Source organism: Lutra lutra, chromosome 7, assembly GCF_902655055.1.
Source record: "Lutra lutra chromosome 7, mLutLut1.2, whole genome shotgun sequence".
NCBI lineage: Eukaryota > Metazoa > Chordata > Mammalia > Carnivora > Mustelidae > Lutra > Lutra lutra.
This window is the reverse complement of record NC_062284.1, coordinates 11,402,147-11,430,052: the sequence shown is the minus strand read 5'-3', so window position 1 is coordinate 11,430,052 and position 27,906 is coordinate 11,402,147. Positions and strand designations below refer to the sequence as shown.

The window sequence follows — 27,906 nt, the reverse complement described above, 5'->3', positions numbered from 1 at the left end:
ACCAGTAAGAAAATAACTTTTTTTAAAAAATCAATTAACAGGGGCGCCTGGGTGGCTCAGTGGGTTAAGCCTCTGCCTTCGGCTCAGGTCATGATCCCAGGGTCCTGGGATCGAGCCCCGCATCGGGCTCTCCGCTCCGCGGAGAGCCTGCCTCCCCATCTCTCTCTCTGCCTGCCTCTCTGCCTACTTGTGATCTCTCTCTGTCAAATAAATAAATAAAATTTAAAAAAAAATCAATTAACAGAAGAATTCAAATGGCACACTAGAAAATAACTGTTAAAAAAAAAAAGATAATAACCGTTGAAACAAAAAAAGGCAGTAACAGAAACAAACAAAAAAGAAAGAAAATGTGGGGGGGGGGAAGCAGAATAGCATACATAAATCCAACCATAGCAAGAATAACATTACATGTGAATGAACTAAACCCTCAAAAGGCAGAGACTGTCAGACCAGATTAAAAGAGGAAGATGAACCATATGTTGTCTAAAAGAATCACATTTTAAACTCATAAAAAGAAGCTGAAAGTGAAGTGATGGAAAACAGTATACCATGCAGTTACCAAAAGAGAGCTAAAGAGCTGTCATATCACACAAAACAGATCTAAAGAACAAGAGATATTACTAGAGATAAAGAGGGACATACATTTCATGATAAAAAGATCAATGATCAGGAACACAGAACAATTACAAAAGTGCACAAACCTAACACCCAAACCTCTCAAATACATGAAGGAAAACCTCACAGAACCGAAAATAGTAGATCATTCAACTACAGTTAAATATGGAAATGTTTCACTGTCAATAATAGATAGAACTAGACATGAAGTCAATAAAGCTATCTAAGACTTGACTAAGACTATTAACTAAGTTGATGTAATAAACAGAACTCTACCCTATGAAAGCTAAGTATTATCTTTTCAAGTGCACAAAGAACATTCTCCAAAATAGAAAACATACTATAGCATTTAACAAGTAACAGTAAATCCACTTAAAACATATTCTTTAAGACAAAATTAAATTATGAATCATTAGGGAAGTACCTAAATATTTTAAATTAACCAGCACATTTAAAACAAAAACCATGCATCAAAGAAGAAATCACAAGAGCAATCGGAAAAGGTGAAACTGAATGAAAGCCAAAACACATGAGATCAATATTCAGAGAACGCAGCAAAAGCAACATGTGGAGGGTAAGCTATACCTTTAAACACCCATACTGAGAAAAGGAAAAAAGGTCTTAAATCAATAATCTGAGCTTCTACCTTAAGAGAAAATGAGACAATTAAATCAAAGGCAATAATAAAGATGAGGAAAGAGATACATGAAATAGGAAACAGGGGAAAAAAAAGTCACAAGTTGTTTTCTTTGAAAACATCCTCCAAACTGTTAAACCTTTACCTGAAATGACCAAGAAAAAAAGAAAGACACAAATTACCACAACCAAAAATTACTGAGAACACAATTTATTCTTCAAAAAGTAAAAGGATTATAAGGAAACACTATAACATTATGCCAACAAATCAGACAACTTAGACAAAATGGACAAATTCTTAGAAAGACACAGATTAACAAAACTAAGTGAAAAAGAAACAGAAAACCTGAACAGGTCTACAACTAGAAATTGAATTAGTCATTAAAAATTTTCCCACAAAGAAAAACTAGGCCCATCCACATGGCTATACTGGTAAATCCTATCAAATATTTTAAGAAAAAGTTAACACCAATCCTAATAAATTCTTTCAGGAAATAAGGGAAGAAAGAACACTTTCCAATTCATTCTATTACGCTGATACCAAAGCTAGGCAGACATTACACATACGCACATACACAAACACAGAACTAGAGACTAATATTCCTCAAAAACACAGATGCAGAAGTCTTTAACAAAATATTAGCAAAATGAATGCAGAAACACAAAAAAGGATGCAACATCATAACTAAGTCAGATTTATCACAGGAATGAAAGGCTGTCTTAACATCTATAAAGTAACTAATATACCATATTGGTAAAATAAAGAACAAAAATCATAGTCCCCTCAAGAGACCTGGGGAAGGGGGTGGGAAGCATGTGACAAAATCCAACACTCATTCATTATAAAAACTCACAAAAACCAGGAATAGAATAACACTTCCTCAACCCAATAAAGGGTATTTTCAAAAATTCTATAGCCAATATCCTGTTCCTAATTCTACTCAACACAGGCATTCTAGAGAATACCACAGAGCAAGAAATAAGAGACATCCATCCACAATTTACAAGATCCTGTATCTAGAATGTGATCCTGTATCTAGAAAACACAGGGAAATAAAGAACAGCAAAAACAGTGGAAATAATTCAAGATCTCTATAAAAAACTCTATTACAATATGAAAACTACATTTAAAAGAATTCCAATCAAAATCAAAATAAGGGGTGCCTGGGTGGCTCAGTGGGTTAAGCCGCTGCCTTCGGCTCAGGTCATGATCTCAGAGTCCTGGGATCGAGCCCCGCATCAGGCTCTCTGCTCGGCAGGGAGCCTGCTTCCTCTTCTCTCTCTGCCTGCCTCTCTGCCTACTTGTGATCTCTCTGTCAAATAAATAAATAAAATCTTTAAAAAAAAAAATCAGGGCGCCCGGGTGGCTCAGTGGGTTAAGCCGCTGCCTTTGGCTCAGGTCATGATCTCAGGGTCCTGGGATCAAGGCCCGCATCGGGCTCTCTGCTCAGCAGGGAGCCTGCTTCCCTCTCTCTCTCTCTCTCTCTGCCTGCCTCTCTGTCTACTTGTGCTCTCTCTCTGTCAAATAAATAAATATTTAAAAAAAAAATTAAAATAAGTAGGAACAAACTTAGGAAATATAGGACTTATGGGCTGAAAACTACTAAATACTGTTGAGAAAAATTACAGAAAATCTAAATAAACAGGAAACTTTCTGTGATGAATAGCTTAAAAAGCTCAATACTGTTAGAAGATAATAGTTCTCTCTAAATTCTCTCTAAATCTCTCTAAATAAATCTCTCTAAACTCAACATAATACCTATCAAAGTTCTGGAAGATTTCTTTTCCTTTCAGACATCAACAAGCTGATCCTAAAATGCCTATGGGAATACAAAGGATCAAGAATAGCCAAATTATTTTTAATAAAGACAAAACTGAACTTATATCTCACCATTTTAAGAATCAGTGTAAAGCCTCAGTAATCAAGACAGTGTGGCATCAGCGTAAGGACAGAAATACATACCAACAAATCAGAACTGAGAATCCAGAGACAGAACCTTATATTCACGATCTCAACTGATTTTCAACAAAGGTACCAAGGCAATTCAATAAAGAAAAAAATACTCTTTTCAATAAATGGCACTGGGACAATTTCCCAAATCCCACTGCAAAAAAATATGACCTTAAGTCCTCATGCTTCACACTGTAACAAAAATGCAAAATGGAATAGAGACCTAAACATAAGAATTAAAATTCCCATTAAGAAAATAAAGAAGTGGGGCACCTGGGTGGCGCAGTGGGTTAAGCCTCTGCCTTCGGCTCAGGTCGTGATCCCCCCGCATCAGGCTCTTTGCTAAGCAGGGAGCCTGCTTCCCCCTCTCTCTCTGCCTGCCTCTCTGCCTACTTGTGATCTGTCAAATAAATAAATATTCTTAAAAAAAAAAATAGGCAAGAGGCTTAAACAGATATTTCACCAAAAATAGACAAATGGCTAATGAACATATGAAAAGATGTTCAACATTATCAGTCATCACAGAAATGGGATTCTGAGCCACAATGAAATGACACTACACGCCTCCTAGAATGACTAGACCCCAAAAGACTGACCACTTCCAAGTACTGGTGAGGGTACTGAGAAACTGAAAATTCAAACACTTCTGGTAAGAATGGCAAACGGAACACAGTCTGATAGCTCCTTAAGTTAAAGATATACTTTCCCAACAATCCAGCAATTTCACTAAGTATCTAATGAAGATAGATAAAAACATACGTCCACACACAGTCGCGACAGCCCAAAACTGAAGCAACCCAAAATGTCCATTAACTAGTGACCGGTCACACATAAAATGGAACATTACCCCATTTTAACAGACTAACTCCCGATAAACTCTATGACACAGAGGAATCTCAAAAATATATGCTAAAGGTAACAAGCCACAAACAAAAGACTACTTATCAGGATTTCATTTATATAAAATTTCTATAAAAGTTAAATCTCTAGAGATGAAAACCAATTAGCGATTGCCTAAGGCTTAAGGCAGAAGCAGAAACTAACTACAAACAGGTAAGAGGAAACTTTTCTGGGTGAAGAAAATATTGCAAAACTAGATTATGATGGGTGCACAACTCAAGAAATTTACTAAAAAATACTGAATGGCATCCTTGCAATTGTGTATTTTATGGTATGTAAACAGTATCTCAACAGTGTTCACCAAAAGTTAACACATGGGGGACGGGAGCACTTTTATGTTTTTCATTACGTTATCAAAAACACCTTGCTCAATTTATGGCACATAGCATGCACTCAAATCTTTTCTGAGTTAAAAAAAACTGTGGAGCATTTCCCTGTCAATGTGACAATCCTTGGCTGCCTACCGCATGCCAGAAACTACTCTAGGCAATGTGGACAATCGATGAATTACGGGAACACGATCCCTGCAGCTTCTGATGCGCAAATCTAATGACATGTGATGAATGAGGAAGATATGAGGAAAGGGAGGCGCCAGGAAGAAAATAAGACAGGGTAGGTGATAAGCCCATCGAACAGGCAGCTTCAGTTGGGTGGTCCGAGGAGACATCAAAAAGGAGGTGGTCACATAGGCTGAGGCAAAAATGTTAAGACGTGACTGGCCACATGAAGATGAGGAGGAGGGAGAACAGTCCAGACAAAAAGAGCGGCAGAGGCTTGGCACGTTACAGACACAGAAAGATGACCGAACGGCTGAATCAGAATGAGTGGTGAATAAAGTGGGATAGGAGGAGTCAGAGTACTACTGAGGGGCCGCACAGACCCACGTCTTTCAAGCTAGGGTAACAACTTCTGATTTCATTCTAAGGATCAGTGAATACCACTGGATAACTTTAAATTTTAGGAAACGTGCATAGCATCTCTCCCAGAAAAATCTTCTCAATAAAAACATTCCATGATTCTTTACTAAGTTAAAGATCTGAGTAACACCTAATGCTGATGACTTCTGTTATCAAAGGTTGGGTTTAAGATACTAATGCTTATCACACTCTGTATCTTATATACGTCATTTCAATTACTGATTACCTTGTAATAGAGAGGTCTGAGGTTTCCTATTTACCAATTATTTCCCCAATGCATTAACTGATTTCAACATCTGGTAGATAACAGGCTTTTCCTCCTTGACATCATGCTGAATTCTGTGTCTCCTCACATTTATCACAGAACAGTTTACTAATTTTTGTTCCTGCACCAGTTTCACGTTTTGCTATCCCCAAATCATGCCATCTGTTTTCTCTAAGGTCTGTTTTTCAAAAATTAAAAAGCATTGGCATTTCAGACATTCTGCATCTTTTGAAATACACAGGAAGGAGCTTACTTCTCCGGCATAATAAAGTGCAGCAAGGACCAGAGCTCTTTGAGGGAATTCTGAAGAGGGGTCCCCGTAATCAGGAGCCTATGGTGGGACTTGAAATCAATCAGAGTTTTATACAATAAAGAGTCATCATTCTTCAACCGATGGGCTTCATCCACTCCCAGAAAGGCCCAGTTAATACTGCCCAGCACAGTCTAAAGTAAAAACAAAACAGAACGAGCCACCAGGTCAGAAGGGAACCCAAAAGTACTTTCAAGTGTTAATTATCTCTGTACAAATACCATCACAAAGGTATACATAGAAAACATTTATTCTTCACAGACTTAAATTGTATTAGGACTCCTCTGTTTATTCTGTCTCTGGCTAGACTGGGGTCTGCTCAGAAGAGCACATCACCGTCCAAAAGGTATTGGCGGGGAGGGGGCGTCTCTTAGACCAGGCATTGCTGCATGCCCTACAGCAAGAACACAAAAATTGGTATGCTGGGCAAACACAATACAAAAACAAAAAAACACAATTGTGCAGTCTCTCGTTCATTAAGATTCTTCTCTGCCTCTTCTCCACCCCAATCCTGAAGCACAGAAACATCAAGAGCCACCGAATTGAACTCATTTACACTTGTTATCACCAACGGGACCAACTGCCACATTTCTTAGTAATTGTAGAAAAGAGATGGTGTAAAGACCTTCATTCAGAGACTGTTCACATCATCTGTTGTGGAGAAATTCCTTGACAAAGATATGATGGGAAGTGCCCAGGATGGCGCTCAGGTAAGTTACTGGCCTCAGTACCCTTTCATCCTGTTTAATTCCATTGGACTAAGCAATCTAAAGTCCCCTTCAACTGTAAGATTCTGATTTTTATTTACAACCTTAATATTCTTTGTGGATTGTTTGTTCATTTGTTTGCTTTTTAAAATAAATACAGAGAAGTAACATGGCAAGCGGGAAGCACAGACCCTACCATTTGGACAAGTCACACTACAAAATTACACACCTTATCTTTTAAGAGGATCTCATATGTTGTTATAAGTGCATTGAACTTGAGTCTTTTAGTCTGAGAATGAATCCATTCATACTCCCGTATCTAGAAGAGAAATCAGTAATTAAGATACAACTTCTACTTTCACCTTTCTGTATCACCAGTAGTCTTGTGATAAACATGCCAAATAAAAAACAAACCTGACTAGAATTTAATGAGTATTTTATACATTCTAAACTGACCTAAGCAACCACAATATAGAGCCATAAGATAATTAAAAGATCACTGAGCGGCAAAAACTTTACTGCCAGAATTCAAATAAACTGTCATCTTCCCCCACCTCTGCCCCAAAATATTTGACCAAAACATGCACTGCATCTGTAATTAAACCCCAGTAAGTTGAACTTATCTAGTGATCCCCCAAATGTTAATTTTCTTAAGAATATTTTAGTATTCTTTGCTCTTTGGTAGAGCAATACTCTAATTAACAAGTAGAACAAATCCCAACCTCTACCTCGGGTCAGAAATGTCATTAACTTAGAGCAGAAAGATGTGGCCTCCAAGGAAAAGGAAAGGGAAGGTTACGAGATAAAATGTAATTTCATATGAATGAAAATAATGAATGTAAAGGAAAACAAAAACTACCACATTCATACTGCAGTGTGTGGACAACAGGGCAAGGAGTGTGGGTGGAGATCACCACCAAGGGGGAAGAAAGAACAGAGAAAAGAAATGTTGGGAGTTCACATAGAAAACTTCTCTGACTCCACAAGTTTTCAGAGTTCACTTTGTCTTCAGATTTGAATGCAGTGATTGAAGCCATTCTGCATAATCTAAGAAGGTTTTTTCTTTCAACTTTTATTAACAGTTAACAAATGGATTCGCAAAGCTAAGAGCGACTATATGCTTAGAAACTCAAAATCAGAGCCATGAAATCTGCCAGGGTTTAGACAATTTGAATGAAAATATTTAATATATAACACATGTCTCAAAGGTTTGAGGATTCCTGATGGTTTGCTCTTGTGATAAGCAATCCCCCAGAAACAGTTTACTCTAAGATACAGTTATGAAATGAACACACAGTAATCAAAGAACAAAGGTCTGGGACCAGACCATTCTCTGTCCTGACCCCAGCTCCGCCACATTCTAGCTGGCCTGGAATGAGTGTTAAACTCTTCGAGTCCTTTACTTCATCAATCGGTTAGGAAGAGTGGCATCTACTTGGAGGACGATCGTGGGGGTTACAGGTAATATACACAAAGCAACCAGCATGGGCCCTCGCACATAACAGGTACTTTTGGAAAAGTCAATTATTATCAAGAAATGACTTGCTAAACAAAGAGCAAACCAAGCCTCTGTTTTCTGAGTTCCTACTACTCACGTTAAGGTTGAAAACAGAGAAGTAATTCTCATTTCTATAGCCCTAGCATGGCTCATTGTCCTTTCTCTTTATTCCTTCCTTACAAGTTCTATAACCTCATCACATTAAAAGGCTGAGAAACAAACTCTAAGAACTCCATTTTAGCAGCAGCTCTCTGCTTAAACAGCAAAAATAGTATTAACATTCTATGAAGTATTAATTCCATCTCTAAATAAGTGGTCTTGGAAATACAAAAGACAGAAGAAAAATACTGCAATCCAACTAAAAGAGATTCCCATTCATAGACTGCCGTTGCTTTCCCTTAACATAGTAAGCATGTTTTAAAGACTATCTCCGTTGCATTTTTGTGATACATAAATCTCCCAACATTGGGAGCATGGCAGTGTCAGAATCATAATGCTACTAAAGACTATAATGGCTTTAGGTCAATTTCCAAAATACATTTATAACACAGATTCTATCCCAATTCTTTTTGTTTACACACCGTATTTCTGCTCATCAGGTCACCTATGTAAACCACTACGTTAATCTCTGGTGCCCAGATTTCAAACTCCCTCTGCCATGAGGTGAGGGTGGATAAAGGGACGACTATAAGAAAGGGGCCATACAGCTGGTGTTGGTGGAACAGGTAGGAGAGGAATGATATGGTCTGGATGGTCTTTCCTAGGCCCATTTCATCAGCAAGGATTACACTGTTACTTCTGCAAAAAGAGAAAAATAAAAACAAAACAAAATCATTAGTTCACACACACACACACACACACACACACACACACACACACGAAGAACAAGGACATTAAAGCCTCAGAATTCACCAAGCAAGGCACTGGTCCCAAGCCCCAACCGAATTTCCTCTCCTGCATGAAAAGAAAGTAGAAGCTATAAAATAGCAAAATAACAAGTGATCTGAGTATGACCCAAATTTGGGTTTCCATCAGAGCCTATTCAGACTATATTCTTCACCTTGCACTTTGGTCTTTCTTTTACATCTACCCCTTGTAACAGAGAAGGCATGTTTTATTATACTGAGGTGTCCAAGAACATGACCTTGGGCTCCGCCATTACAGAAAGCAGAAGAAAACTGGCTATCATGTGCTTCTTCCAAAAGCACCCACCCACTGCACTGCAGGCCACTGGGTTGTTTAATGCTATGCACACTACTCCCTAGGCCTCTGTGCTGCAGGGCCTGTGGCTTGTTTTAAATACAGAACAATCTATACCAGAGGTAGGCTAAGGTTAGATTTCTGAATCCACCCTACACCTACCAAATGAAAGTATCTGGGAAAGGGCTCAGGGATCTGAACTTTTAAACAGACACTTCCGGATATTCTGATGCAGCTGTATTCCTTTGATCACACTTTGAGAAACACTGTTCTAGGAAACAGTCTGGATTTCAACTGGACACTAACAGGAGAGGATTATCTAGATGGAAGAAAAACACTCAAAGAAATGGCCAGAGTACGAAAGTATGTTGGGAAATAAAAAACAGCCCATTTGGCATGGAAGAAGGAATAGATGTATGGCAAAAGGCAATCTACCCTCAGATAACTAATTAACCAAGTACACTTTACTTAAGATTAAAATGATATTACACACACGTATAAACTCCTAGAAGAGCCTTCCCTCACATACTTTTTCCGTTTCTGTAATACACAACAGAAAAAAATCATTATTTGCACTTAACAATAAAGAAGCCAGAAACCGTAAAGAAAATTTCATATTTTTCGGGGTGCCTGGGTGGCTCAGTGGGTTAAAGCCTCTGCCTTCGGCTCGGGTCATGATCCCAGCGTCCTGGGATCGAGCCCCACATCGGGCTCTCTGGTCAGCAGGGAGCCTGCTTCTTCCTCTCTCTCTGCCTGCCTCTCTGCCTACTTCTGATCTCTCTGTGTCAAATAAATAAATAAAATCTTTAAAAAAAAAAAGAAAATTTCATATTTTTCTACCTACTTGCACCAGGAATGAGCAAGCCAGTTGAGGCCTTCTAGCTGATAGTCACGGAGCTCCAGATTCTCCCCTCCTAAATATGCCGGTTGTTTCTTTAAAGCCACAAATCGTGGTCTCTGCTTCAAGGCCTGAAAAACCAAAATTAAAGCCCCGGTCTGAAGACGACTTTCTTGCTGTTCCTATGTTAAAATGCTAGCCGTGATTTATGCACTCCGAACTACAGCACAAAAGTTTAAATTCCAGATCTACCACACGAACCCCACCCAGCCCAGCCCACACCTTTCACTGTAGTCTGTATTCCCAAAGCCTGAAGCATCCCAAATAGTTCTCGGTTGGGCCTGCTCCTGGTCCTGCAGTCAGTCCGTGAACATTACACAGCACTTGTTTTATAATGTCTCTATCTTACAGCAGGCAGTGAGTGCCATACAATCATCTTTATGTTACCTCGTTTAAACTGTACGACACCTCTGGGAAAGTCTGCACACACTAAACCCAGCAGAACTTTACTGTGATGGCATTTGCAAATTCTGAAATGCAGCCCCCATCTAGCTGGGAACGCCAGGGATGTGAGTTTGGTTTTCTTAATGAAATGGTGTGAAGGATGGAGTGGTCTCTCTAGTAGGGCCATGTCTCTATGGTTTGACGAAATAGGGATTCCACGGCTAAATCCATTTGGGAAACAATGTAATAAAAGTTACATAAATTTCATTACTCGTGACTTTTCCAAGTCTAAAATGCTTGTGCATATTGTGAATTTACAGGGAAAATTCATTTAGAAATGCTTCCCAAAGTTCGTGGCCATAAAGTCTTTTTTCAGGGACTATTTCCCTTGAAGATCGGGATTCTGTGGAATTAGCACCCTACTATGTGAAGTATCACCCTAAGATCTGTTTGATAAGGTGGTCACGGATCATCTCAGCTCTCCTCTGTGAGCAGCCCACAGTAAACAAATCTGATTCTTTGCGCTCAGCCACCAAACACCGCATCCACTTCTGCCAAGTCTCCCCATCGTGCTTCTGCCATCTGATCCTCCCATCCCTCCACGACTTCCCTTGTCCTCACACTGTTCTTTCCTCAGGGACTTGTATGGCATCTTCCTGGCTGGACCTTCTGGCTTTTTAAGTAGCGCCTCCAGTCTCCTGCACACTGCTGTGAGATGGGGCTAAATACAGCTTCCATCCTGCTGCTCTTCTCACATCAGAACCCACAGGGTAAAGCCCAAAATACCCTTCACAGCATTCAAGGTGCCTATTCAAGCACCTTCGAGGAACTCGGACCCAAATGCACTCGCTGACGTCACTTTCCTCTCTTCCCACTCAAAGAACAGCTTTCTCCTGCATCCTTCGTGGGAGGGCAATAAACCAGGCCCCCCTTTGTCTACCAGGCATTAACCCCTTCTTCAAAGACCAGGGCAGTTCAAGTACCACAACCTCCTCTTTAACTCTTTCAAACCTCCTCAAGGACTACCAGAGCTCAGTGACTTCTACCTCTGTGCTTCTCAGACCAGAAATTCTTTACTATACTCACTGCCCCCTCGGTCACATACTGCGTTTCACAGATGGAGGCTTGGTGCCACGAACTGGATGTCAACTTCTCAGAGACAGAGCCACGTCTTACACAGACTTTTGTTACCGAGGCACACCACTTTACACGGGCAGTGGATTCCGGTGAAGGGAAATCAATCTAGCAACTGAAAAAGCCTATATATTTGGGCTCTAATGGAGAATTCAGAGCCTCTCCCCTTTCCTGTTAGTTCTCTTTAAAGGACTTAAATTCTTTCAAATATTCTGCACATTGTCTCTAATTAGACATACCCGGGGTCTGTGAATTTTAAGAATAAAGAGATCAGCAGAGCCATTATTCAACTCATGCTCTCCCTTTGTTTTAATATTTAACTTTGATGTCAAGGTTAATTCATCTTCTTTCACTTCAAAATGGGAATTATCATTTACTTTTATAGTATTTTTCTCTTCCCAATATCTATGTGACCAACCCTATCAATACCTCTTTCCCCTGGAAAAACAAAAGCCAGCAATCACACCTTGCATTCTCTCGTCGGGATGGTTTTAGAGTTGTTCCGACTATGGAAGCTGTCAATGCAGCTCTGGGACTTCCTGCCGATCAAGGCTTCATCTTCCCAGCTACACTCTGAATAGGGCAATCCCATCCATTTGCACAGATATTCAGGTTCATTTGAAGGTGCCGGCTTCCGACTATGAGCTATTTTACATATAAAAAATTGTAGGTTAGCATCTGTCATTAAAGGAAGGGGAGTGACAATGCTGTTTTACATGTAACCATCAAATCGCCACACGGAAAAACAGCGAATACTCTGCAAAACACGAACTGCTCTTAAATGCTAACATTTACTAACCAGAGCTTTTGCTTACCTGGAAAATCTGTCTGACCCAGTGTAGATTTGCTTGTCTTCACAGCTAAACAAAAGGAAAATAAAATAGAAAAATTACCACTATAACCAAGAAAAGAGTGACACTTTAGGGCCTACAAGTAAGAATACAAATATATTCTACAATGTTGTATCAAAAAAGAAAGGAAGGAAGGAAGGAAGGGAGAAGGGTGGGAAGGGGGAGGGAGGGGGGAGGGAGAAGGAGAAACAGTCCTGTGCTCACAGCCCTGTGGATCTACTACCGCATTCCTCTGTTCCCTCTTTACAACAAAACTCCCCAGAAGACTTGCTCCTACTCACTGTCCGCCTCACTGTCTCTTGAAGCCACCCCAATCAGGCCTGTATTCCCACCACTCCACGGATCCAATTCACTAGCACTACACGGGGGCCAAACTCAAGGATCACATCTTATCCTCACCACATTCGGCTAGCAGCGTTTCCTCCTTCCCAAGCCCCCTGTATCACCTGGCATCCAGGATATAATCCCCCTCAGCCGCCATCCAATCTCACTGACTCTTTTTTGTCTCCTGTGGCTTCTTCCTGACTTCCAGAACGTGGAATGTTCTCAGACTTCCTATTCTATGTCTGATAATCTCAGTATATCTCAGGCTTTAAATACTATCTATGTAGTGATAAATTCCCAAACTTAAATCTCCAGCACAGACTAAGAGATCTCAACTCCAGGCTCACAAATGCTACAGCCTTCACAATACTTCCCACTCAGACCACTAAGAAGTATAGCAAACTTAGAAATATCAAACCAAGTTCTTGATTTCCATTCCAAAAATCAGCTCTTCCAGGTCTTAACCTTTCATTTCAGTAAATAGTACCTGTATTCTCCTACTTGCTTGAGTCAAAAATCATGGCATCCTACTTGACATCATTTTCTCTCATCCCCCACATCCAAATATACTAGCAAATCTCGTTAACTTTTCCTTCAAAATAAATCTAGGTGTCTATATACTATCAAAAAGTAAACCCACAAAACACATTTTTTAATTTACATTACCCCAAAACCAAAAGCCATTATTCGTGGAGCTCAAACACTGCTGAAACAAGTTTCCATGTGCTCACCAATGACTCTTTCAACTATCTGATACTGTTTGTTCAACTCTGAGGCCAGCTCTTGTTGGCAGTTAAAATATTCCACATCTTCAGGAGAGACTTTTCCTAACCTAGACAGAAGACAGAAAAAATACATCCCAGTTAGATTTGGGAGACCTAAAAAAAAAAAAAAACTTTTTTTTTAATTAAAAAAAAAAAAAAAAAAAAAAAAGATTTGGGAGACCTATACACATCTCTCAAAGTCAAAAAGAGGAAAAGAAACGGAGTCTCTACTTCCATCTGTCCTTTAGCAATTCCTTTACTAGTTATTAGGCCAGATATTTAATAAAAAACGTACTTTTAGAAAACCTTTTAGAAAACTGGGACACCTAGGTGATTCAGTTGGTTAAGCATCTGCCCTTGGCTTGAGTCATGATCCGAGAGTCCTGGGATCAAGCCCCACATCAGGCTCCTAATCAGCAGGGGGCCTGCTTCTCCCTCTCCCTCTGCCTACCACTCTGCCTACTTGTGCTCTCTGTCAAATAAATAAAATCTTAAAAAAAAAAAAAAAAGGAAAACCTTACACTCATAGGACACACCAGTTGTTCTTTCTTTATAAAGACCTAAAAATAACTTTGTGTGACAAATTCATATATATAAACAGAACAGGCAATAAAACCGTTCTCCAGATTTAAAAGGAAATGTGCCTGTTTTTCATGTAGGTATGTACTTTAAGAATGATTTGATGTAGCTTTTATGGAAAACTAGTTAGTTCTGGCACCAAAATTCTACAGAAGGATGACAGGAGCAACCTGAAATGAAATACTACTGTACTTCGGAGGATTTTAAATTTCTAACCACTTTACAACCAACCCCATCTTTGGGACACTCAAAGGAAAAATAAGGGATTTACTGAAGAAACATCTTATGCATAGTAGTAAAAGGGAAACTAGAACCCATCTGGCCCTATTTCTAACACAAAATAACCTGACTCCATTACACTGACAAGTCTGTCTTCAGGGTTCAACCTGATGATTAGTTTAGGTTTGTGGCTGCTACCGCCCCCACCTATTTCTTGTATGCAACTCGGCCACATTCAAAGTTGTAAGAAAACGAACAACACAACAGTCTATCACAGCTTCAGAAGTTATGTGTTTGTCTCACCATTTCTGCAAACTGTATAAAACTAAGAATAGTATTAAGTGCACCAGAACCCAGACAGTTCTAGAATATGAGCTCCTGACATGTAAGCTACCCCAGAAAACAGGGAGTAACAAGGTGTTTAGGAGCTCCGGCTGCCAGAGTTCCAATCCTGGGTCCCCTAGAAAAGCTGCGCTGTGCCTCACTCTTCTACCTATAAAATGTGTTACGTACAACAGAGAGAATCTCATGGGCTTATTTTGAGGATTAAAAGTACTGCGTGCACAAAATGCTCCATAAACTACTTATTATTAATTAAACTCTACAAACTTTGTGGCCATATAGGAAGTACAGAGTGTCTTCGGGTCACAATTTTATAAACTGGAATTACAGCTGGCTCAGTGCTCAGATAATCAAGACAAAATTCAAGTTCCTAGACAGCTGTGTGCTCCACGCATTACTGAAAAACCTTCCCTTCCCTCAACGCTGCAAATATACCACCACTTCAAAAATGTACCATTGCTTGATTTCATCCTCTTTCTTCTTGAAGTTCTCTAATTTTTTTAGGCCCTTCACTTTCTGCTGCTGTAAGGATTCTTCGCTCTCCCATGTGCTGTGGATGTAAGACCAACCCTTCCACTTGATGAGGTACTGGACTTCGCCTTCATCCTTTTCAGTGTCAAAGTCACCACTAGGGTCTCCATTAGCTTCGATCGCATATACAGTAGTAGAAGCTCCAGTGGCTACAAAAGGATTTGGGTAAACTTTAAAAAGTGCATTAAACTAGACATTGAAAGCTTCTCAAGCATATATCCTTTTTTGGATGAAACACCAAAGTCCTCTGACTTAAAAACATGCAGAAATTCACAAACAATACAGGATGGACAAGATCTGTTATTTCAAGTATTTTCAAAGTCCAAACCTAATTTCTATACTTTAAAATATTTTCCAGGGGTGCCTGGGTGGCTCAGTGGGTTAAGCCTCTGCCTTCAGCTCAGGTCTTGATCTCAGGGTCCTGGGATTGAGCCCCACAACGGGCTCTCTGCTCAGCAGGGAGCCTGCTTCCCCCCTTCTCTCTCTGCCTGCCTCTCTGTGTACTTGTGATCTCTGTCAAGTAAATAAATTTAAAAATCTTAAAAAAAATAAATAAATAAAAAGTATTTTCCAGAATTTGCTGGTGAAGTTAAAGAAATCCTTTTGTCCAAACACAATTAAAATGGAAGAGAAGCATCCTTTTGGTTTGGTCCCTCCTGACTCATAAAACAAGTCTATCTCCCCAGAAATACTAAGAAAATAAAAATTCCCACCACCACCCAATGCCAATTACCAACCCATCCAAAGTTCTCTGTTTATTCTCTTAACCTCAAGTGAGGCTGGATGGAAAAAAAAAAAAAAAAAAAAGACAGAGAAAAAAGAATTAGGCAGGGCGCCTGGGTGGCTCAGTTGGTTGAGCAACTGCCTTCAGCTCAGGTCATGTTCCCAGACTTCCAGGATCGAGTCCCGCATCGGGCTCCCAGCTCCTTGGGGAGTCTGCTTCTCCCTCTGACCTTCTCCTCTCTCATGCTCTCTCTCACTCGTTCTCCCCCAAATAAATAAATAAAATCTTTAAAAAAAAAAAAAAGAATTAGGCAATAATTTTATATTTTCTATATGGAAGGTTACCTCAAAGAAACTGAGTTAGGCGATACCTCAAATTAGATATAAAAAAAAAATCTTTGCTATCATCCACAAATGTATTTAGCCAGTTTGATACACTTCACAAGGAGATTCAGAAACACCTAATTAAAGGTAAATTTGTTTAATGTCTGTAAGCAAGAATCTCTGCTACATCACTGCTTTTTAAGAGATTAACACATCTTTACCATCTTAGTTTTTAAGTCTCAAAGGCATATTGCACATATCCCTATATCCTCAACAATGAACCATGAGACTGGCTCAAAAAAACTCCCACAGTTCATGCAAACTGTACTACTAGGTATTTACCCAAAGGATACAAAAACACTGATTTGAAGAGACCTAAGCACCCAGTGTTTACAGCAGCACGATCAACAACAGCCGAATTATGGAAGGAGTCCAAACATCCACTGATAAATGAGCGGATAAAGAAAATGGAATATTACTCAGCCATAAAAAAGAATGGTATCTTGCTGTTTGCAACACCAGAAATGGAACTAGAGAGTATTATGCTCAGTAAAATAAGTCAGAGACAAATACCATGTAATTCCACTCATGTGGAGTTCAAGAAATAAAACAGATAAACATGGAGGAAAACAGATTCTTAATTGTAGAGGACAAGTTGATGGTTACTAGAATGGAGGCAGGGTGGGTGGGGATGGGTAGAAACAGGTGATGGTGACTAAGGAGTGCAGTTGTGATGTGCACCAGGTAATGTGTGGAAGTGCTGAATTTTCTGAAACTAATATTACACTGTATGTTAACTAATTGAAATTTAAATAAAAACTTGAAAAAGCAAAAAAAAAAAAAAAAAGGAAAGAAAGAAAGAAAGAAAGAAAAACTTCCACTCTTCACAACAAATAAGAGCACGGACTGAAATTCAGAGCTGAAATACAGAAGATTTGGGCCTCACTGAGCACATATAGGAAGTAATTTGGGGACACCTGGGTGGCTCAGTCAGTTAAACATCTGCCTTCAGCTCGGGTCATGATCCCAGCATCCTAGGATCGAGTCCCACATTGGGCTCCTTGCTCAGCAGGGAGTCTGCCCCCTCTGCCTGCTCCTCCCCCTGCTTGTGCACGTGCATGCTCTCTCTCTTCTCTGACAAATAAAATCTTTAAAAAAAAAAAAAAAAGTAGTAATTTATTTCCCAAAGACACATACCTCCTTTCTTTCCCAGCCTTGAGTCTAAGACCTTTTCAATAGTTTCACTATTATCCTGCTGCTCATCGGCTCCTTCTCCAGTCATCTCAATGAGGTCGTCGGAGTCGGTCTCAAAGTCATCGTCTTCCTTGTAACTGCATGAGGAATAATGCTGAATAAATGAGAAACTGCCTTTTCAGACTTAAACACCACCAAATAATAATCTCACTAAACCATATACCCTTTTGGATCCAACATGTTTTAAGATCAGCCACAGTTAAAGTGGGCTCAAAGTTCTTTTTCATCCTACTTAGGAAGTAATGCATGTTCACTGAGAACTGCAAGGTTTACTCACAGTTTAAAATAAAAACAGACTACATTTGCAGTGATCTGTATAAGCGAGATACAGGAGGACACAGCTATGCTTTTGTTTTGTGATATGAGATCATGACTATATAAACAAGGGAACAACTACAAAGAAAATGCATAATAAATGAAAAAACAGTTACTGTTTCATTAAGCAAAAAGAAAGCTGTATTTCTAAGACTAAACACTTGAACCCTATATTTTGTTTCCTGATGATATTTGAAGATGAAATGTGAGTATTCTCAAACTGTTGAAAACTTCAACTAACATACTTCCTGGTAATATTAACACGTAACCTCCCACCATATAGGGGCAATAAATGGTCTGGGAGTCACACAAGAGAAAAACACACTCCTGAATGTGTAACAGCTGCAGGAGGACAAAGTGCTGAACTATATGTTAGCATACTCGGCACCTAGTCCTAGCTGTGGAGTCATTAACTGGACACACGGCCATGTTAGTATCTCCAGGACTTAGCTTCACCACCTTTAAGTAGACCAGAAGAAACCTGTGTATCCTCCAGAAGAAAATGAAATGCCCTTGACTCCTATAAAATAAAACACTGATGTTGGCATGTATCCCTTCCTCTTTTATTTCCTGTTAGTGCTTCATACCCTATTAGTAAACTTAATAAAACTATTATAACGAATATGTAATCTGATCCTGAGGAGAAACTAACTGAAGGAGCAATTTAGAACTGAGAATACAATCCAAACATCTTTCCTGAGAAAGGAAGGTATGAAATGAAGGCATCACCCTGAAGCAGTTTTCTTTTCAGGAACGAAGGCCTCGAATGAGCCACTCTTCTTTCCACATTCCCACCGGCCCACAGCACTCCTACAAGAACACTGATCACATCTCTGAGCACAGCCTCCGGACATGGGTCATTACTTCCGCCTATCAGATGCAAATCCTGCCCTTACCACAACCAAGTTCTAGCCGACTACACCGTCACCCTCTCGCCAGTGGAAGACTTCTGGGGCACCACCCACCTAACATTTTTAGCCGCTCTGCGACGAGTCTGCCTTTTAGGAGCTTCGTCATCTTCATCATCGTCATCAGAAGAATCCTGCCTTTTTCTCTTTCCACGCTGAGTCTTCGGCTGCTTTTTAACACGAGGTTTGGGCACTGTTCTGAAATGAGAAGAGAAAAAATAGCAAAGTCTTCACTCTATCCCTTGGTGTCTGTTTCAAATCTTTATCATTTCCCAGAGCAGCAGTACACACACAGGATTAACCTGGGGAGTGTCAGCCATGAACATTCCTGGGTTCCATCTGCTGAGATTCTAATTGACTAGAAATCTGTGTTTTCAACACAGAAGTGATTCTAATGCTGAGAATCCTCAATCACATAAAGAGACACAGTGGATTCCCAGGCAATGGTTCTCCACTGTTCCTCACGACTACCGGACATGCAACCTATTGCTGATGGTACCTCTTTGGCGGGCAATTTGAAAATACCAAACTCACAAACGTTAGTTAACAATTTTACTTCCGGGAATTGCTCTTACAGATACACACAGATACAGGCGTAGTAAGGTATTCACCGTAGTACTATTTGCAATAACAAAAAATTAGGAAAATGCTAAATCTTCATCAGCTGGGAATCAGTTCCTGAACAGAATACTAGGTAGCCAGCACCGCCCCTCAAAAAAAAAACACCAAAACGTTTCCATGTTTTGATAGGAAACATTTCCAAGAGAAGGAAAGAAAAACGCAGAACAAGATACATGAAATGCTGTCTATACAGAAGGAGCAAAGGACAGAAATCACTCCACATGAATTTCTGTTACATGCACACAAAGCATACCCGGAAGACGACCTGAGAGCGCGCACACCCTGCCGCACACCGGCTGAACAGGCTGCGGAGAGAGCCCCGTGCATGACTCCCAGCAACAACCAGCACAGAACGCCACAGCCTGGGCACTCGGAAGGAAATCCCCAAATACGCTACCCATGATAAAAAGGCAAAAGGAGAAAGGGGGAGATGGAAACCCACAATCCTGCCTGTCTCTCTTTTATCTTCCATAACCAATGCCACACAGACCGTTGATCAGGGTAAATGACAGGTAAACTCTAGAAGAGAAAGCTGAGGAGGCACTTAAACCTGGACAAAAGGACACCAAACTCAGATGTGAATTTCCCTTCTGGGGTGGGGGCAGCTGTAGAATGTCCTAAGTAGGAGGTAGGCAAATGTTTTGCTGCAAATGGACAGAGCATAAATATTTTTAGCTTTCCCAGACAAGAAGCAAAACTGAGGCCACTACCCAGGCACTGATATAACGAGGGAAAATGAATTTTCACATAATATTTACTGACAACACTCAGAATAATCATCACTCAGTACACTTTCTGCGATACACATCTAATGAGAAGAACAGAATTCTTTCTGAAAGGATAACATTTCATTTAACTGAGGTTCAAACTTAGTGTTCCCTACTATCAGACTATAAATGTTGATCTATAAAAGCTACACTTGGCCGTACAGAAATAGGTGGTGAGTGGGATCTGGCCCAAAGGCAAAAGCTTGTCAACCCCATCCTAAGCATTACTCTGAGGTAAACTTCCCTACGATCTCAGCCTCCCGCCTTCCTTTCATCAATACCAGTACCCTGCTGCCAGACATCTGAACAAAAATTACCAAAGTTTCCTACCACCTCAGACTTCCTTCTCTGCACAATCCCATTCTCTGCTCGTGATAGAGTCTAAGAACAAGGTAATAAGCAGTGAAGCATGCTTTCAACCAGCCAGTGTTTTAAACTCAGGAATTACTTCTCCCAAAAAGAGCCTACACACTACTCAAATACACAGGGAGGTTTTTTTAAAAGCAGAAGACAAGTCCACCCCTCATAACTAGTACAGCATGGAGGAAGAAAAAGAAGCTTCGCTGTGTGAGACATACCATGCAAGCACCCAGTCAAATGTAAGCGTCCCCAACATCTAATCACTTGCTAATGAGGTAGACTGGCAAGAAGTGAACAGAGACTTCCAAAGCCCAGAGTCACAACATGTGGTACCCCATCAATGAAGGCTGTCGTTCTGACACCAAATCATCCACCATCTAACAAATTAAGCGCCACCAGAAGCAGAGAGGTTCAAGCAAACACTGCACCTTCTGGGGACAGGTCTTCTGGCTTTCACTTTTTTTTGCTCTGGTTCGCTCTCTGCACTGGTGCCTTGTTCCTGTTCATCTTCTGAGGGTTCCCGTTTCCATTTTTCTCTGTGATCAAAAGCAAAGCAAAATCATTTTTTTCTAAAAGAACTCAAGATTGTTTAATTTGAAGAATCTGACAAAACCAACTTCAATCGGATTCTCCAAAAGGCAGAGCATGAGTATTTTAGGCATTATGGCCAAAAAAGGTTTATTCTAGCTCCATTTAAATTTTGGCTGTGTTCCTTCCTGGACTGTTTTTTCTCTGGTGACAAAAATAAATGAAAATGGATACTACAATAGTATTTTTTTAAACTATTCTGGCAAAAAAAAAAAAAAAAGCTATTAAATCTCTCATACGCTATTTTTATTTACTATCATTGAATGGATTGAAGCCATAATATATACTAGACTAGTTCTCAAATTTTAAGATGACCAGAACCCACCTGAAAAACTTACTAAAAGAAATTTTTGGACCACAGCTATAATTTCTTATTCAACAAGTCTAATAAGAGGCCTAAAAACTTGAATTTTACCAAATTTAAAGATGATGCTAATATTGGTTAGACTCCTTCTAGAACTACTATACTGGATATTTTAACATGTTTAGAATATATTTGATGAAACAGTCCCTAAAATTATTTTTCACAATAAACCTACCACCTACTAAATAATCTGTTCAGCTAAAGATGTAGTCTTTAGTAATTATTTATTAGACAAAGTAGGTATTCCTTTGCTCCTTGAGATCTTAGAAGGCTTTAAGGAGCCATATCTTATAGGTCTCTCCTACCACCCCAGAGTTTTTGAGGTTTGAAGACCAAATGTGGGGCTTAGCTCATTTCTAGGGAAAAAGGAAGGAACATATAATAGTCACTGGGCATGAACTATCCAGGAAAAAAAAAACAAACCTCACAGGCAAGTACCTGAGGTTTTACAAAGCAATCACCACTGCGCCTCTGGGCCCATGACTAGGAAGTAAGATGATGCTAAAGACAACTAATAGAGAATCACAAAGTCACGTCCACATTCTTCATAAGAGAATAGGTCAAAGGAATAAAGGAAGCTTATTGCAAGAAGGTGGTTATCAACCGATTCCTGAGAATCTTCCTAAAAAGCCCGGGAGCCACACTAACACCTGAGTGAGTGGAGACTCTAGAAAGCATGAAGAGCCAACAGAACACATTACTCAAGTTCCACGGGCACTGTGTACTTCATATCCATCTCCTCTGGCATAGGTGACTGCTTCTGGGCAGGGCCACTTCTGTTCACCTTTGCACCAGACTTAGCACAAAGGCAAGCAAATGAAGGGAGACACTGCTTTGTTAAATAAAGAAATAATTGAGAATGAATCCTATCAGTCTAATAGACAGATAGGGTACTTTTTGGAAGCAGACTGCTAATTCACCAAGGCCTATTAATATTGCCTAATAGCCTTCCTTCTCTCATTTAAACAAAGACCTCCTTATGTCTAACTACACGCTGGATACCTGACTTAATCCCTTTCCCTAGAACTAAGTACAAGAACTATTTGCTAAGCAATCAAAGGAATAGAAGGGGATAGCCCGGAAGGGAGGAAGGAAGCGGTCTCCAGGCACTGGGAGACTGGCACCATGAGGCTGTAATCTTTCTTGGACCAAGTTCAGAACAGTTTACCCCTTGGAAGGGGCTCACATAGCCAAACCAAAGTGGTTTCACAGGAAAATAGCTTGAAAGAACACAAAACAACTAAGATGTAAGGGAGAGCAGATCAGATGAGAAAGATCCACGGTCAAGTATTAGTTGTAATTTACCTAACGGCCCAGGAACTGAGAACCTAAATCAGGGCAGCTAAGGGGTCCACTTCTACAACCCTGAGACAATAATGGCAGTAACCTTCACCAGTGCTGAGGCTAGTTTTCCAGCTAAATTGCAGGTGTATAGACTTATGGACAACTAGGAAGACTGAGCATCTTCCAGTACGAGAATGTACCATAAGTGAGCAAAACAACTGGCCCAACGAGAACGAGGAGTCCGGCGTTCCATGTCAAACCTGCAGCCCTCCTCCTTTCAATCATAACCCACTGAAGACTAAAGAATCAGGAAAAGACAAGCTACCCGTTCTGGGAGGATCTGAACAACTAAAGGCTTTTGGCCTAAATTTGTACATGTATTTGAAACTGGATGGATTATTTTAAATTTTGTTTTAACTTTCAAGAACAGGGGAAAAAGTAAGTTAGGATCAGTGACACTAAGTCACTCTGAATAAAGAGGAAGTGAGAAGAGTGATCAGCTACAAAAACATTACTTCCCAACCCTGCAGATGTCAAGGGCTCTCTTAGATCTCTGGTTTCTTACACATAATACAAATTTTAGGATGATGACTCCCTGACTAAGCCATACATTACAAGTCAGGCTACAATTGGGAGTTGTCTAAAATATAAGATTGTGATTGGGCTGCCTGGGAGGCTCAGTCAGTTAAGCATCTGCCTCTCGCTCAGGTTGTGATCCAGGGTCCTGGGATTGAGTCCTGCATTGGACTCCTAGCTGAGCAGGGAGTCTGCTTCTCCTACTCCCTCTGCCTGACACTGCCCAGCTTGTGCGCGCTCTCTCTCTCTCTCTCTCTGTCTCTCTCTCTCTGATAAATAAATAAAATCTTTAAAAAATAGAAATAAAATACAAGATTATGATTAATAAAATTTTCACATGTCAAAGGAGACCTGAATTGCCAAATCCAGCTTTAAGAGGGCATCAGCGGGATTCCCTAAGAAGGAATCAATGAAATTTTTACCAAAATCTTAGGAACTGGGGAGAAAAATACTAAGATTTGGCCACTGAGGCTCTAAGGCAATGTAAATAGACATGAAAAAGTCAGAATGCAAGCTAAGTAGGGATAGTTTTGTTCCTTTATCGGAAAAAGGTGTTGGGCAGAACGCAGATCCTAAGACACAAATCAAATCTATAAACAGCTGTGAAGGAGGGAATGCACAAAATTCCTTCATAAATAAAACAGGCCTAAACTGTGGCCAAGAGTCCTACTAATTATCACTAAAAGCCCAAAGAAGGGGGCTCCTCTATCCTCTACTTTTAGAAGGCAGATCAGGAAAAGAAGAAAAGAGCTGCTTAAACTTCATTTATTTTCAGTACATTTTCCCAGAAGAAAGGCCTTTCAGGAAGAAGTTCCAATGAAAAAGGAAAATCTGGAGCTAACAGATTCTCCTCCACTGTGTCATGAGTTTGTGACAGAGTTCCAACTCAAAGCACTCGTGGGGGGGGGGGGCGTGCTATGATCCCAGGAGAAAAACTTCAAGTGACTTACAGTGAACACATTTTTTTTTTTTAAACTACAGTTGGGAGAAAAGGTTCTGGAACCATTTTAGAGCGGTTTGAAGCACTGGTGGGACCATGAGTCAGCAAAAATCCTATACAACTTTTCACAAATCTGGACATTAGTAAGTGCGGCATGGGTAACAGTTCAGTGATTAAAACAGCAGGAGTGGGTAAAATAAATGAAAAATTTTATTGGTTAATATGACTAGGTCAGGGGTTACGACTAAAATACCCATTAGGCCAGGCAAAGTCTGTAAATGGGGTCAAATGGAGAACTCCCAGTCCATCAGGTTATAAAGACCACTGTTATAGGGGCCAGCACTGACAGATTTTTCTAAGAAGCTAGAAATCTGGACTCTTAAGTACCATTTCCCAAATTTTTAACATTGCCAACTAACTTGAAAAATGTTTTCAATATTGTATAGGAACATTACACTGTGTAACTTCTGAATTTTTAAAATGCTAATTCACATTATGACTCTGGGGAGTTAGTCCCTTGTGAAACTCTATTCTTTAAAAATGCCAAAGTCATCAAAGCAAAGTAGTGTGAAAGCACTGTGATAGTGCTGTGAAGAAACCTGACCACTTACATAAAATATCTAACCCTAGATGGGACCCTGCAGTGGAGGTAGGAAATGTTTTAAGACATTACTGGGTCAATTAACAAAATGGGAATATGAATTAGACTAAAATATTTTAGCAATGTTAAATCTATTTATATTAAAACTACCCTGTACTTAGGAAAGAGAATAGTCTTCTTCTTAGGAAATCCAGACTTCAGTATTTAGGGGTAAAAGGCCATGATGTGTGTCAATCCTAGTCTTAGGTGGTTCAGAAAAAATATTATGTGCATGCATATATAAATATATACAAAGAAAAGCACCCCCAGCAATAAAGCAAATGGGGCAAAAATAGTAACCAAATGGTAAATCTGGGTAAAGTACACAGGCATTCCTTACACTATTTTTGTTCTTAGAGCTTTTTTTAAAGTTTGAATTCAAAAAATAAAGTTAATAAAAATAGCTCCTTTAAAAGAACTTCAAAATCTGGTACAGTCTGCAGGGTTTCAGAAAAGCATTTCCCTGTGCTAATACTTCAAAATTTCCACTCTCTTTGAGTCAATTCTGAAATCTATGTGCCCCCACACTAGGTTCTACTGAGCTTGCTCAGATCACAGAGGGCTCCCTTTAGTACTGTGCCTTCCAACTTCAGTTACTGTGGCACCTCCTCCAATTAATCTTACTCACTAAGTAAGAAAAGCTCCTCATAAGCCCGGTACTCACCAGCTGCACAGTGGACAGTAGGAAGTGAGGCTAGCCCAGTGCCCCCACACAAATAAGCATGAAGGGAACTCCCACAGCTCTTACAAGTTCCTAAGGAAGAACCTGGGGCTGGGAAGCAGCCTTACAGAAGATACAGGCCCCTGAAAGGAAACTAAGAGGTTCTACTCAGGAGAAGGAAGGCCACTGAGGGCTGTCAACTTTAGAGAACTCTCAGGATGACTGGAGGAAAATAAGTACAGGGGCCAGTGGGCTTCTGCACAGGCAGAGAAGGCTCTTAAAGTAGGTTATAGAGGTTTTCAAGCACAGCACCATGTAGATACGAGTCAAGAGACCAGAAGAATGTAGCCAGATGGTGGAGAAAAGACCAAGTGCATGGACTTCCCAAAGGCTCCCAAAAGGCCATTAGATCAGAACAGTTTCCCAAGCTTGCCATGGGACTGGAGTAGAACAAAAGTCTTTTAAGATGCCAAGAAGTACAGGCCTGCCTACAGTTTCTCCTCCAACTCTAATTAAATATTTAAAACACAACTGAAAATTGGATGTGCTCTGGGGAGGGCAATACTAAATATCTGACTTTCCCTAGCATAGTTTCCAACAACCCTGTTAGGTTGGCAGAACAAGTATTACTCTATTTCGGAAAATGAGAAAACAGGTTTAAAAAATTCAAACTCCTTTGCCTTAGGCCAAAAATTTATTAAGGAATACTAATATTTTAGGACAGAAAATATATATAACTGGGGTTCTATTTTAATAGGCACCATGGACAACTATTTACCATGAGAAACCCCTGAATTTGTCTGCCAGGATTTCAGGATCTACATTTTCAAATGCAGCCCCTGAGGAGACGGGCCATAGAATTCAGACTATCAGAGATCCAGACCCCCTCCAAGGATGATTTTTAAATTCTAAAAAATATAAATAAAAATATTTTTTTCACCTTAAGTAGAATTGTAAATTTTAAAAATAATAAATATATAATCTATGTTCTAAAGGAATTTCTATGCCCGAGAATTAAAATTTTCTGCCTTGTGAACTGCAGTATTAAAATTACATAGTAAGAACAGTGAGAAATTTCATACTACATTGGGTGTTCAGTGAGAACCACATGAAAAGGGAAAAAAAGCCAATCTCCATTTGTTCCTTGTTCAATCACAATGGAATTTGTGCACATTTTAAAGAAAACCACAACGGGGCTAACGGGCTTACCAGGTGGGGTAAGCTGTAGCCCAGCACACATGGGGCACACACAAGCTGGGGTCTCTGGGCTTCAAGGGCTGCTAAGGCAGCGGGACACAGCAGACCGTGGCCCAGGACAGCAGGAGGAGCAGCAGACTCTGGGACCCGGAGTGGACTACCACACAACAAAGGCAGCCCCACAGAAGTGGACGTGCTCAAAACCCCTGTGTGAAGTAGTGCCCCATGGAAGACTTACTGTTTCTTCAGCTGCCTCTGGCCTCTTCTTTTTGGGCTCCCACTCTCAGACCCGCTACTTGCCTTCAGTGTGTGAGGGGGGAGAAATGATCACAGACTTTAATTCACAGTTCTCAGGGACAACACGAACCCCTGATTCAACAATCTGCTCCATCATAACATCATTCAACATGAGCTTTCAGACAAAAGAACCCTGTGTTTGGTGGCGCTCACTCTTCTTTTCCTTTGGATTAATCTGTCTGTTATAATGGAGTTACCTCTAACACCAGGAAACATTTCTCTCGGCTTAACATCCACAAGGGCATGGCCAATAAAATTCTCTGTGATGATGGAAATGTTCTGTATCTGCAGGATCCAATCTAGTAGCCAGCAGCCACAAGGGACTGCTGAGCCCCTGAAATGTGCCTAGTGCGGCTAAGGAACGGAATCCTTCCTTTAATTGGACTTTAATACAAATTTTAAAAGCCACATGTTAGTGGCAACCGTACTGGATACTGCAGATCTCGAATATCATGTGAAAATACCACATTTAGTGTGCCATTAAAGGTGCTGACCTACTGATCTATTCCATTTCAGACTCATTAAAGAGCATGTTCAATCACAAGCTGACAGTGCTCTGCTGTCTGGCTTGACAGCACTAGGCCAAGGAAAGTTTATGCAGTCAAAAACATCTAAACAGCTCTTTCCCCCCAAACTTAGGGAAACTGGCAAATATTCCTACTGCTGTTAGTCTTGTGCCCTACCGAAAATGTGTTAATTTATATACAAGAGGACAAGAGTGACTCAACTATGGGACTGGTTGTAACCAACATGGCTCAGGAACCTAGGCCTAGACACCGAGGAAAAAGAAAGCTAAGGCAAACCACTCAGGTCATTCAAAATAAAACACCATGAAGGCAATGTGGATATTATAGTCAACTAGATCTGTAAAGTACATTTACCAAAATCCACCCCCCAACTCACTAACCTCTGATATTAACATTTCACCTTCATCAGAAGGATATTACATAGTTAAGAATAGCAAAGTCCTCCTAAGAATGCAGAAAGGGGCCATTTCACGGAGACGTAAAAGAGCATCTCTTCAGAATGTGGTCCATAAACCCAATATAGAGGTTAAGAATG

At 40.2% G+C, this 27,906-nt stretch overlaps 1 protein-coding gene across 5 annotated transcripts in view; it reads right to left on the bottom strand.

The window, feature by feature from the left end:
- CHD2 (chromodomain helicase DNA binding protein 2) overlaps positions 1–27,906 on the bottom strand; it is a 116,879-nt gene that overhangs the window by 60,856 nt on the left and 28,117 nt on the right. For 3 of the 5 annotated variants that reach the window (XR_007128601.1, XM_047736639.1, XM_047736638.1), the window contains 12 exons: positions 26,786–26,847; positions 20,726–20,833; positions 18,607–18,747; positions 17,270–17,403; positions 14,949–15,174; positions 13,322–13,422; positions 12,231–12,275; positions 11,882–12,060; positions 9,844–9,968; positions 8,381–8,597; positions 6,531–6,620; positions 5,538–5,728 (listed from right to left, as the gene is read on the bottom strand). Coding sequence is in view for 4 of the 5 variants with exons in the window: in XM_047736639.1 (XP_047592595.1) it covers positions 5,538–5,728; positions 6,531–6,620; positions 8,381–8,597; positions 9,844–9,968; positions 11,882–12,060; positions 12,231–12,275; positions 13,322–13,422; positions 14,949–15,174; positions 17,270–17,403; positions 18,607–18,747; positions 20,726–20,833; positions 26,786–26,847 (1,619 nt within the window). In the remaining variant the exon portion in view is untranslated. Of the gene's footprint in view, positions 1–5,537; positions 5,729–6,530; positions 6,621–8,380; positions 8,598–9,839; positions 9,969–11,881; positions 12,061–12,230; positions 12,276–13,321; positions 13,423–14,948; positions 15,175–17,269; positions 17,404–18,606; positions 18,748–20,725; positions 20,834–26,785; positions 26,848–27,906 lie in introns of those variants that run through there. The other 2 variants (XM_047736640.1, XM_047736641.1) reach the window with 2 other exon arrangements.